Consider the following 13,759-nt stretch of genomic DNA (forward strand, 5'->3'; position numbering starts at 1 on the left):
AAATCTGCACAATGTTAGCAAAACTAAGGAACTGATTGTGGACCAGGAGTGGGGGGGAGTGGGGGGGGGGTGGGGGAGGCGGAGGGAAGAGGAGAAAATCAGAACACAAACTAGTCCTCATTGAGGGGTCAACAGTGGAAAGGGTTAATAACTTCAAATTCCTGGGGTGTCAGCATCTCTGAAGATCTATCCTGGGGCCTCCATGTCGATGAAGGTGGCTATACTTCGTGAGGAGATGAGGAGAGTTGGCATGTCACTAGAGACTGTTGAAATTTTCCACAGTTGTACTGTGACTGGTTGCATCACACTCTGGTTTGAAGGTGCCAATGTACAGGACAAGAAGAGACTACAGAAAGTTGTGAACTCGCCCATTGCCATCATGGACTTCAGTCTTCACTCCAGAGTCTCAAGAAAGCAGCCTCTATCCTCAAGGACCACCCCCCCCCCCCCCCCCCCACCCAGGCCATGTCCATTTCTCACTGCTACCATCAGGAAGGATGTACAGGAGCCTGGAGACAAACACCCAACAGTGAAGAAACAGCTTCTTCCCCTCCACCATCAGATTCCTGAATGGACAATGAACCACAAAAACTACCTAATTTTGTCTTCTTTAGCACTTTTTTTAAAAAAATGTAAGTTATGGCAATTTTGGATCTCCAATGCTGCCCCCAAAACAATAAATTCTGATTCTGAAGACAAAGTGTTTGCATGCTATAGGCACCCGATAACGTTTCTCTCAGCACAAGCTACCACTACTGTGGAACCCCTTCACATGTTGGAAAGCAAATCAAACCCAATACTACTGATGGCAACTGGTAAATAAGAAATGGAACTGGTACGAGAATTGGCCTTGTAACTAATCCATGACATAACGACTGAACACTCCACCACCCCAAACTGTTGAGAACTTAAAAATCCATGTTCATTGCAAATCTTCTAAACCACAACTCTTGTAAGGGTGCTTTCTCAAGATCTAATTCCACAAACACTTTGTTGCCTTTAATCAAACATTATTAAATTTACACCCATATATCCAGCATTTGGAATGCACTCCCAAAGATAATTTTAAGCATAAAATCCCTTGCTGGGTGAAATAGGTTTTGGCTGGGGACGTCAGGAGTTAAACCATTCACCACAGAATACCAAGCCTTTCCACCATCTAAGTGCACATCAAAAATACCCCTAATTAGCAGTTTGTTTGTGTGTTCTGGAATGATTTGAATTGCCCAAATAATGCCTTCTATGAAGGTGGATCGATGATGATGAGGTCAAGGGGGTTTACCCTTTCTGTTAGTCCTCACTGCTACAGACCTGGTCTGGCAGCTGTTTCTTTCATGATCCAGCCCACTCGAAAAGTGGTGGCGTGATGGTAAACAGTGAAGTTTCTCATTCAATCCACTTGCTTCTCTCAGTGTTTCTCCCAAGTAGTGGGTGGTTCAATCATTAATCAGCTGAGGAGACCATTGATGCTGATCAATAAGGGACTTCCTTTGATTTTTGATTTCAGATTTATTGTCAGAGTGCATAAGCGACTGTAATGGAAGATTCTAACCGTGTTTTTTTACTTTTGCAGCCTTTGCTTCTGCAAGGCTGAGAACCTGCTTGTTGTTTAGAATCAGCAGACATAAGCTAAATTCCTCCGAGGAGCCAGAGATGCAGTTATCTGACGAAAGGACATCTGTGTACCAAGAACGTTTAATCTTCCTGCTTGTTTTGGTCACAGACTGTCAGAGGCCTAGCCTTGATGCAAAATAAACCATTGTATTCAAAGTGATAAGCTGAAAATTATGTTATTCGATAGAAGCCTAGCATGCTAGCTTGCTCGCTTATCTTTCTTGCTTTGCTGGGAATAGGTGCTTGGGTAAGCAGTTTTTGGGTAACATGGTCCCGCTGCTGAAGTTTGAGACTCTCCGAGAGGTGGCAACATCTCTCAGCAAGAAGAACTTCTAGAGTCCAGCCAACGTCCCGGTCGGGGGAGGTGGAGAAGCTGCTACCGGCGCCCTGACAACCTACTACAAGTGTGCAGTCGTTGCCTCGCTTCGGCAGTTGGGACCAGTCCAGGCGTTGATAAGCATAGTTGGGAAGGGCTTGCATATTGCAGTTTGAAATCAGCTTTTGAATTTGTCATAAACATTTGCATAAACTGAACTGTGTCTATTTTCTTTCGGTAGCTCAAACACTGTGACCAATCTAAAATGATCAAAGTGAGAGGTACACGTTTATCCAAGACAGTGACATTACATGCAACCCTGGGATTCTTCTTCCTGTGGGCGAGGCAGAATTACCACTTATTGGTAGTGCAAAAAATAAACTCTGCACATCGTAAACATGTAAACAAATAAAGAACTGCAAACAGGTAACAAATGTAAACAAACTGACTGTGCAATACAGAGTTTTAAAAAATCAATGAAGTGCATAAGTAAGTCCTTAAATGACTGTGTTGAGAGGGGTAACAGCTGTTCCTGAACCTGGTGGTGTGAGTCTTGTGGCACCGATACCTCTTTCCTGATGGCAACAGTGAGAACAGAGCATGTGGCGTGGATCCTTGATGATTGCTGCTGCTCTCCAACGGCAGCATTCCCAGTAGATGTTCTCGATGATGGGGAGGGTTTTGCCTGCGATGTCCTGGGCTGTTTCCACTACCTTTTGGAGGGATTTATGCTCAGGGTTATTTGTGTTCCCGTACTAGACCGTGATGCAGCCGGTCAGCACAGTTTCCACCGCACATCTATAGAAATTTTCCAGGGTTTCTGGTGTCATACCAAACCTCCACAAACTCTTGAGGAAGTAGAGGCGCTGACATGTTTTCTTCATGATGCTGTAATGGAGGATTTAGACTAGCTTATGAAAGAAGGGATGCAGTTGCATCAGAAGACATAATCTAAATTCCATCCTGGGGCCCTAGACCAGCTGATTGGCTGGTCCCTTAAAGAAGGGATGCAGTTGGATCTATGAGGCCCAGGATGCATATTTAGTAGACACACCTAAATTCCACCATGGGGCCCAGGATGCAGTTGAATAGGAAGACATTATCTAAATTTACACTATGGGGCCCAGGGATGCATATGAATCAGTAGACATTATCCAACTTCCACCATGAGGCCAAGAGATGCAGTTGTCTTTTGTTGGTTGCAGACTGTCAGGAGATCTTGAAGATAATTAAATCATTTGTTCAAAGAGATAAGATCTGAAGTAAACAACTTTTGGATAATATAAGCCATGGTCCCACTGCTGAAGTGAGAGACTCTCCAAGAGGTGGCAACATCTCTCAGCAAGAAGAACTTCAAGAGTCCAGCTAACGTCCCAGTTGAGGGAGGTAGAGAAGCTGCTACCGGCACCTCAACAACCTACTACAAGTGTGCAGTCATTGCCTCGCTTCGGCAGTTGGGACCAGTCCAGGCATCGATAAGTATAATTGGGAAAGGCTTGCATAATTGTAGTGTGAATTCAGCTTTAGATTCAATAAGAAAGACTTGTATAAACTGAACTGCTCTCGGTGTGTGTGTGTGCCTATTTTCTTTCGGTGACCAATCTAAAATGAACAAAATGAGAGGTATAAGTTTACCCAAAACAAATCCCATTAGTGGTTGGGTCCAGGAAAGATTCTCCAAGATAGTGTCTCCCAAGAACTTAAATTTTCTCACCCTCTCCACCTCTGATCCCCGAATGATCACTGGATCATACACTTCTGGTTTTCCCTTCCTGAAGTCAACAATCAGCTCCTTAGTTTTGGTGACCTTGAGTGAGACATTGTTGCTGGTGCACCATTCAGCCAAGTTTTCAATGTCCCTCCTGTTTGCTGACTCATCACCTTTCTTTAAATAACCCATCACTGTGATTGTCAGCAAATTTGTAGATGGTGTTATTGTCGTACTGAGCCACACAGTCGTAGGTGTAAAGTGAGCAGAGCAAGAGAAGAACGCAGGCCTGTGGTGCTCCGGTACTGATGGAGACAGTGGAGGAGATTTTCTTACCAATCCTCACTGATTGGGGTCTGGAGGTGAGGAAATCCAGGATCCAATTACACAGTGGGGTGTTAAGGCCCAGGTCTTGGAGTTTGCTGATCAGTTTTGTGATTACGGTGTTAAATGCCAAAATGTGATCAATAAAGTGCATCCTGATGAATGCATCTCTACTGTCCAGATGTTCCAGTGTAAAGTCAGTGAGATGCATCCACTGTAGGCCTGCTGCTACGATAGGCGAACTGAAACGTATCCATGCCACCACTCAGACTGGAGTTGATATGCCACTGGTCGATACTCATTTGTCTGATGATAAAGAATTTGTGAATCTGATGTCAACATTAACATCACCTTTCCAAGTGGGCATGGTTGGGATGCAGTCTCTGGTGACTGTTTTCTACCGATGTGACAGAAGCTATCATACGATCATGATCGAGGAGACTGCACTATTGATTGAAAACACCACATTGAAGGTGTGGATGTGTCAGACTATTGTTTGAGTCCCGTGACTGTGACTGAATGACAAAGGCTGAAAAGAGTTTGAGTGACATTATGTTTCCTGATGGGCATCCTTCCTTATTATTAAGGAAAAACAACCTGCACTTAACTAATGTCCCAGTGCAGTTTATGGAAGCTTTATTCTAATAAACCAAGCCACAGAAGGAGATAGTAGGACTCAAAATCTTGGTGGAAGAACTCGATTTAAAATGTATTAAAAGGGAGAGAAAGGAGGATTCCAAAGCTTAAGGCAGCAAAATACAGTAAAATCCCTGTTATCCAGCATCTATGGGCATTGGTATTTTCCAGATGCTTGAAACTTACTCTTCCAATGTCTAATACATCTGCATTAACAATAAACAGTTAAAAATAGAAATATATTATTCTATACTTACACTGTACAAACTTTACCTGCATGAATATATAAACCTTAAAGCATTTTACTTTAATTTCATTCACATTCTTTGAAAACATTTAACTGTCACTGCATCTGCAGGTTCCTCCCCTTCCACGGAGCCGCCTGAAAAACATTATGGATAATTAACCCACCCCTCCCCAACCCCCCCAAGTTTAAAGGTAAAGCCTCTGACCAGGGTGACTCTTACTATTAAGAGAGTCACCCCCAACGGCGAGTGGCATCAACCAGCTCTTCATCCTGGGCGACACCATTGCCGTTTCACACAACTTTATTCAAACAGCTGCTACGAGCAAAGCACAACTGATTATTTGCCCCATCTTCACCAACGGTCTATGCACTACCTCAGAGAACATTTACTTTTACAATTTTAAACTTGCATATTTTTGACATATTATTTTAGTCTTATTTATTTTAATTTTTACAATTAATTTTCATCTTTTATTTTTGCCTGTTGCTTGAGGCTGCCATTTGCTTGAATTCTGGATACCAGGGATTTTACTGTACCTAGCTGCTAAGAGTGGAGCAATTAAGTCGTTTGAGTTGAGAACTGGAATAAAACACCAGACCTCTGGAGAATGCAGCAGGGCTTTTTAAACTCCACATCAGGATCAGCACAGAGTTGAGGAATCTAAACTGCAGCGTTGGAAATGGTTCACATGCACCTATATTTAGTGATTTCACCTTGTGACATTGCCCAGGTAAAAATGTAGGGTGACTTTCAGAGAGAGCTTACCCGTAACCTCATCCTTTTTCCTCTTTTTTGCTTTGGAATTAGCATTGCCTGCAGCCTGTGCTGAATAGCCTTGAGGATAAATTGCCAGCAGTTGTCTCTCAGAATTTGGATGAAGCCCTAATTTAAAAAAGTTACAATGATTATTAGCTTTGCAAAATTAAATTGATAAATTCAAATTGAATTAAAGGGTATATTTCACCCACAAAAAAGTGGTTGGAATGTATAACATTCAATTATAATGAGTGCTTGAAGCAAATGACATAAGAGGCCCAGGATAGGTACAAATGGAGAAAGGAATACAAGTGAATGAAGGTGAAGATAGGCGAAGGGAGGAAGTTTGTGTGGAATTTCTGGTCTCCTTTCTTGTGGATGAATGTACTGGCTTTGGAGGTGGTGCAGAGGAGGTTCACTGGGTAGATTCCAGAGATGAGAGGGTTAGCCTATGAGGAGAGATTGAGTCATCTGGGACTGTACTCGCTGGAATTTAGAAGAATGAGGGGGGGGATCTTATTGTACAAAATTATGAAAGTCAATGGCCCCTTTTCCACTGGAACCTTGTCCCAGGAACTGTCAGCCAACTTACCGATTAAAGGACTACTGGAAAAGGAAACAATCAACATGCTGGGGCTAGATGACATCAAGTCATGCTGGGGATTGACGGCTCAACCCCTACTCACATCCCTGGTGTCAGCTGATGCCGGTGTGCCGATCAAACCAGTGGAAAAAGGAAAAGTTCCATCCCTGGTCTACTGTTGAAGGTAGACTCTCCTATCCCCGGGGATGACTTGTGGTCAGTGGGAAAGCCGTTTGTGTCCCGGTTAAAAGAGGCCCAGTGGAAACATCAAAGGAACACTGATTAGCCAAATAACTGGGATGCCAGAGGGAAAAAGGACTATATTTAAGATAGAGGCAAGCAAATTGTTTCCATTGGTGGGGGAGTCCAGAACTAGGGCACATCGCCTCAAGATTCAAGGGAGCAGATTAAGGACAAAGATAATTTCCCCAGATGGCGGTGAATCTATGGAATTCACTGCCCAGTGAAGCAGCGGAGGTGACCTCAGTTAAGACAAGGTTGGCTAGATTTTAAGGGATAATGGGGAAGAAGGTAGGAAGGTGGAGATGAGCCTATAATCAGATGAGCCATGATCTCAGAGAAGGCCGGAGCGGGCTCAACTGACCAGATGGCCGACCCCTGTTCTTATGAACTCAGAGTCATTGTATTATTATTTGGAAATGTACTATTTAATGCAGTTGATATTTTTACCAGAGTTTCTGTACCTACCAACAGAATAAAAGTTGATGAAATAGGAGAATTCCTGCCCTAACTTCTCATCACTTGCAAAGGCACAAACGCATGCATAGAAGTGGATGCAAAGTCTTGATGTCTCTTCTTTGCTGGTGCCTGATTTGCTGGCCTTGAAGGCCTGGCAAGAACAGTAGAATTTGTGCTCAATAACACCTTTAGTCCTCGTCCTCTCGTGAAAGGAAACATGCAGAAATCCTAAGCTGTGCTTCGGGCTGGCTTTGCACTTCACCACCATGATGGTCTTCGTGATCCGCTGCACCAGGGGCCCACTTGACTCAGTCGCCAAGGTCCAGATGGCCTGCTTTGTTTCGGTGGCCACTTGAAGAGAGTTCAGCACGGAGCTCTTCAGAGTATGCGGAGTGGCTTCCATGTGGCACTCCACCGCAAGCTTAATATGCTGGCATCGATTCTGGGTGCCTCCTTTGGAAGACACTTTGAAGCAAGTTGGGACCAAGCATCGACCAGTTATATGGGTAATAATGGTCCCATCTACTGTCTGAATCGACTCAGTTGCGCCCAGCTCCACAAAGCCTCTGTAGTCAGGTCCTCGATCCCGAAGTCTCACGGAGTACACCTGCGAAGACGATCCAGTGACAATGCGAACTGCGTCGATGCTGGGCTGTTGCTTTCGAGCTCCATCCCTGAAGACAGCCCCACAACTTTTGTTCTTGCAGCTCAACCCACGCGTACCATTGAACGTGCCACACTTTGGACACTTTTTAATGCCCCGTAGGGTGGGTTTGCCCAAATCAGCGAGAAAAGCTGGAGTTTTCATTCTATCCGGATGTTGCTCCATTTCTTACCAGGCCAGTATTTATGAAACCCTACAAGAGAGAGCAGAGGGATTACTCTTGGAACAGTGAAAAAAAAGGCTTGGAATATAATAAGACTGAAACACAGAAATAAATTGGAAAACTTGCCCCCATCACCAAGAAGAATTACCAGGAATAAGTTAATAATATTCAGCAGCGCAGAGAGTGAGTGCAACACTGTTACAGCACCAGTGACCCAGGTTTTAATCTGGCACTGCCTGTACAGTCTCCCCTGTGCCTGCGTGAGTTCCCTCTAGGAGCTCTGGTTTCCTCCCACCCTTCAAAATGTACCAGGGTTTGTGGGCCAAAAGGGCCAGTTTCTGAGCTCTGTCTAAATTTAAAATGTATAGTTTAGAAAGGATAAATGATGCTATGAAGCAAGGAGGGTGATGCAAGAACCTCATACAATATTATGCTGCTCAGGTATCATCATGTCACAGGAATGTTGTGATTACACTGGAAAGAATGCAGAGAAGTTCTCAGCGCTGAAAGGCTTGATCTAAATAAAAAGGGATGAGATAGGTGGCTAGCGTTCTCAGCAACAGAGATCAATGGGAGGCAAAAACTGAGATGAATGAAACTTTGGAGTAAAACGTGAAAGTCTGCAGACACAGTGATTGAAGTTAAAAACGGCGTGTTGGAGAAAGAGTGCACTCAAGCCCGAAATGTGGTTATGCATCTTTATCTTTGCTACAGAGCCCTTCAACAAGGTATGAGCGAAATGTAGACAGCCACTTACGGGGGGGGTGGGGGGGGGGGGAGAAGGAGTACAGGCCCTCAGGGAAGAAGTAACAAGTGGATAAGAAAGGGAGGGCACAATTCCATTCCACAGAAACATTGAGGTGCCTTGATACACACGATTTCTTTTAGCATAAAAATTGTAAAATGTTGGTCAGAAAGCATCCAAGAAAATGGGAAATAATATTTCAGGGTGATGACCTGTTTCCTGGGAAAACTGAGAAAACCATTATGTTTAAAGGGGAGGGCTGGAGAGACCGAGGCAGGATGGAGGACATAGTCTGGCATCAAGGTTGCTGAAGGTCCATTAATGACCGAGTCTGGTAAAGGGAAAGGACTGCTGGAAGTGCTCCATAGATTAAATTTTTTTTAATTTAATTTTTTTAAAACAGGTCAATTCGGCCCTATGAGTCTGTGCTGCCCATTTTACACCTCATTAACCTACATGTTTGAAGGGTGGGAGGAAACTGGAGCCGGAGTCCCTGGGGAAAACCTACACAAACACAGAGAGAATGTGCAAACTCCTTACAGACAGCGCGGACTGATCCTGATCACTGGCGATTTAAAGGCGTTGCACTAACCGTTACGCCAACCATGTTATCTATTTTGGGGGGGGGGGGTGTGGTTGAGGGGACAGAGTTGTTGTTTTGGGTCAATGATGTCTCACGACTGGGCAGGAAGGGGGCTGTAGATCTGGGGTGTAGACTCTGTGCTCTCTCCCTCACATGTTCATTTTACATTTCCGTCATCTAGTTCTTTTGCTTTTTCATAAATTTATGAAAATTTCTGGCTGAAGGTAGCAATGAGAAGAGGGTGTGATCAGGGCAACTGGTATCCTTTATAATTTTGCTGTTTTCTTGAGGCACCACCTCACACAATTTAAAATTTCTTAGCTCCATCCACTATTCTCTGAATGATCTCGCCTCTCTAATTCTATAATTTTATTCAACGTTGAGTCAAATCCTATCCTTTTGCAGCCTGCACTCTACATTGGCATCTGTGCCTTCAGTTACATAGGGCCTAAGCTCTCAAGAGCCCTCCCTGGAACTCCTTGCCCTTTTTTCTAAAAAAAACATTTAAAGTTGTTGTCAAAAACATTGATTTCTTGCACTAATTTTTTTCTCCTTTTGCCATGGCATTTTTGAAATTATATTTTCTTTGAAGTGTAGACGACCATGACGATTATTGTCAGAGACAGGAGCTGTGACATTTGGTCGATCCTGAAAGAGGCAACAAAGCTAGTTATTTTTTTTTTAAAAAACATTCTTCACCTAAAAATTGCACCTTTGCTCCTTCATCACAGGAATCCATAAATTTAACGGTTAAAAATCATGCAAAATATGCTCCTATTTTTAAAACTTCAAATGCAGAATCAGAATTTATTGTCAAAAACAAGTCACAAAATTCGGTGTTTAACTAGTATATTTTCTATAGTATACTAGTGTACTTTTATATATGCACATACACATACAAATATATATACATAATATATATATATATATATGTATATATTGTGTATATATATGTGTGTGTGTATATGTGTGTGTATATATGTGTGTGTGTGTATATATATATGTGTGTGTATATATATGTGCGTGTGTGTGTATCTATATATATATGTGTGTGTGTGTGTGTGCATATATATATGTGTGTGTGTATAGATGTGTATGTATAGAGGTTTATATATACACATCTATACATAAATCTATACGCACACACATATATGCACACACATACATGTGTATATGTGTGTGCATATGTAAATATATACTTATACGGACATATATAAAAATATAGTATACTTGTCAAGTTTAACTAGCATATTTTCATTAACGTTTTATGTAAACACTGCATCAGTAACGTGAAATATGGTCTTTGCCAGAAACTAAAATGAAGTAAACGATTACAATTAAAATGCTTGGAATTCCTCTTTAGAAAGAAACAATCTATATTAGCAGATAACCTTTCACGCAGTTGAACCAACATGAAACCTCATTCGTCCCATCCTGGAACATGATCAACGATGGTGAGCAAGATGCTGACCAATTTACACAAGGTCCTTGCAGGGGATGAAATGACCGGGATGGTGCAACCAGACAGGAGAGGCAAAGGATGCAGGGTTTTAGTGTGATACAAACCATCACAGCAAGATGCTAGGGCCTTTTCCAGAGAGAGGACATTGAAAGCTGCCTCATCCATTTAGTATTTAATTGGTGGACTTCTGACCAACTTACGAAGAATGAACATCTGGAAAGTCGAACTTGTGCCAAGGGCAGCAGCGAGTTATGACTGCCAGATGATTGACATGCGGTCGACCTGCCCTTAATTCCAATTCCAATTGGTCTCAACCCGGGAAAACCTGCAGCTTTGAATTCTGATTGGTGGGTCTGGCTGTCAATCAGTTCACCGGACCGCGCCCCCCTGGAATGTGAGTGTGCACCAGAAAACGACCAGCGTTAAAAGCTGCAAGATTAGCCTTGGTGGCGATGATGTGTCACTTGGAGAAGACCGGCTGCTATCTTAAAATTAACTCCTTCCAAAAATAGCGTTAAGACAAAATACGATTACCTTACTCGGTAGAGAGTTTTTTTTCCCCCCTTTTCCTTGATGTAAACGCCCAGTCAAAGCCGGGCTCCCGGCAGACGCGCCGCCATTTCGCCTTACAAAAACCGTTCAGCGTTGCGCTGTAACGCCAGCGCCAATTGGCTGGCCAGAGTCACCTGGGATGACCCGGCCCCAGTGCATCATGGCAGATGTCGTCTGCTCATCGTTTGACTGAGCAGTGGGGCAGGGCCGCACTACAGTTCCCAGAATGCAATTGGACCTCCAAATGCAGTGGCCAGTTCAGTCTGTGGCTGAATTGAGAAGCAGTTTTAAAGAAATTACGTGATTGCAATAGAAAAATATTTATACGCTTTAGCTGCAGTATTTTGAAATGTATTTAAATCTGAGCGAGAGCCCCATTTGAGCATGTTATTGTAATGAAGGCTAGAATAACCAAAGTGTTCAGCGCCCTTCCGTATCGCAGCCACAGGAACAGAGCATCTGTTTTCACACTGAGAAATCCAAGGCTGTGCCTCCCAAGTCAACGCTGTTGAGGATGAGGCTTTTGCAAATGTTGCCCTTCCCTAAGGAGCTTCTTTGCAGCACTTTGAAAGGAGGGAAAAATAAAACACTGCGGTGATATGTGTCCTCCATTGTATATAGTTATCATTGTCGGTTGTATATAGGGAGCTGGTCCGCCCACCGATGACTCATACCCCATGACTCTTCCCCCCCCCCACCGGGGTCCTGGGCCATAAAGGTCGAGCCACCTTTCCCTTGCTGCCATTCCTATCCTGGGATCCAGGCCAGCAAGGTTCTTCTGTGTATTAAAGCCTATCATTCCCTCAGCTTGTCTCTGTGGTTACCCTACAAACACAAAGTTGGAGAAACTCAGCAGGTCAAACAGTGTCCTTTATGTAGCACATAAAAGATGTTTCGGGCTTGAGCCCTTGATCAAAGTAGGAGCAAAATGCAGGCAAGGCGGTAACCTGTCACAGCCTGCATTCTTCACGCAATGTTATCTCAGTCTACCCAGATGGGGGAATGGTTGTGTTATGTAGCAACTGCCCAAGTTGTGATCAGTCGCAGCCGTAAACGAGTGCTGGCAGAGCCAGCTGGTAGTGTGTGTTTAAACTTAAAATGCGTGAATGTATTTATTGAGTCATTAAAATTCAGTGCACAGAATTTTAAATGTTCATGTTTTTGCCACTCCGTCCCTATTGAAATCAAATTTGATGTCATGGTCCCACTGGACTGAGCCAAGTGCCAAGCGTGCCTGTAAAACACAAAAATGCTGGAGAAATTCAGCAGGTCATCACTTGGCATCTGCAGGAAGGATGACCAATACGAGCCTGATGCCTTGGGCAAGGTGCGAGGAAAAGGCAGGAAGAAAAAAGTGGGGAGGGGAGGATATCAGGCTCATAGGTAAGATGGACGCAGGTGGGAGGGCAGAAGGGGGGGGAAGCTGAGTGATGGGGGGGGGGAATCATTTTATGCCAGTCTGTTTTAACACCGATTTTCGAGGATTGGGGGTTGGCAGTGCATGAAGCCATGGATAGACTCATCAGCTTGGGAGTAGAGGAACAACACTTAATAGACAGTCTAGGCACTCTCCACCCACACTGCATAACATTCACTTCTCGAACCTCTCCCCTGTGACTCTCTCTTTACCTATCCCTGACTCCTCTCCTCCAGCTCCCCACTCCCTTCCCTCTCCATTCAGAAAACCACCCCTCCCCTATCACTTCTCAGCTTTTCTTCTACCCTCCCACCTTTGATCCACCTGTTGGCCTGTACTCATCCCCTTCCTCCCCTGCCTGCTTTTTGCTCATACCTTGACCGAGGGCTAAGACCTGAAGCGTGGGCTCTGTGGTCCACAGCCTGGAGGAAGAGAAGGATTCAGTCACATCTTCACAGACAAACAGAGGATCAGGCCACAAGCAGAATAGCCTTCCAGAGCTTCTTGTCCTCTATTCATGGGGGCTATAGATGACAGCAAGTGGGAGAGTCTGGACCAACCAATTACCCTGGGGGAGCTGACAGGCTCCATTTGTTTTTGGAAACAATGGCTTCCCAGCTCAGTTGTACACGACTCTGTGGTTGGGTTCCTGTACGGAAAGTGCACAACTATGGTTGGCAATTCTTGGGGTCTTCGCTATCCTCTTCCTTATACAAATTAACCGACAACCCTGTCATTAAACACAATTTAGACACAATTTAGAAGGATTTTATTTTTAGATTTTAGAGTTTTTCAACTTTCTTTCCCAGACTCTTCCTTCAATGGTTGGCACAGATTGGGTATTAAATGTTTTCTTTCTCTTTGGCTTGGCTTTGCGGACGAAGATTTATGGAGGGGTAATGTCCACGTCAGCTGAAGGCTCGTTTGTGGCTGACAAGTCCGATGCGGGACAGGCAGACACGGTTGCAGCGGTTGCAAGGGAAGATTGGTTGGTTGGGGTTGGGTGTTGAGTTTTTTCTTCTTTGCCTTCTGACAGTGAGGTGGGCTCTGCGGTCTTCTTCAAAGGTGGTTGCTGCCCGCCGAACTGTGAGGCACCAAGATGCACGGTTTGAGGCGATATCAGCCCACTGGCGATGGTCAATGTGGCAGGCACCAAGAGCTTTCTTTAGGCAGTCCTTGTACCTCTTCTTTGGTGCACCTCTGTCTCGGTGGCCAGTGGAGAGCTCGCCATATAGCACGATCTTGGGAAGGCGATGGTCCTCCATTCTGGAGACGTGACCTACCCAGCG

The 13,759-nt window shown here is 44.2% G+C and overlaps 1 protein-coding gene across 2 annotated transcripts in view; it reads right to left on the reverse strand.

Annotated features, from left to right (window-relative positions):
- c2h2orf42 (chromosome 2 C2orf42 homolog) overlaps positions 1–11,141 on the reverse strand; it is a 28,701-nt gene extending 17,560 nt beyond the window's left edge. The window contains exons 1-3 of one of the 2 annotated variants that reach the window (XM_069917602.1): positions 11,041–11,141; positions 6,894–7,741; positions 5,612–5,728 (exon numbers count right to left, since the gene is read on the reverse strand). In XM_069917602.1, coding sequence (XP_069773703.1) covers positions 5,612–5,728; positions 6,894–7,713 — 937 coding nt within the window. In that variant the 5' untranslated portion in view covers positions 7,714–7,741; positions 11,041–11,141. Of the gene's footprint in view, positions 1–5,611; positions 5,729–6,893; positions 7,742–11,035 lie in introns of both variants that reach the window. The other variant, XM_069917601.1, reaches the window with a different exon arrangement.
- Between the last annotated feature and the right edge of the window lie 2,618 nt (positions 11,142–13,759).

Source organism: Narcine bancroftii, chromosome 2 (genome assembly GCF_036971445.1).
Source record: "Narcine bancroftii isolate sNarBan1 chromosome 2, sNarBan1.hap1, whole genome shotgun sequence".
Lineage (NCBI taxonomy): Eukaryota > Metazoa > Chordata > Chondrichthyes > Torpediniformes > Narcinidae > Narcine > Narcine bancroftii.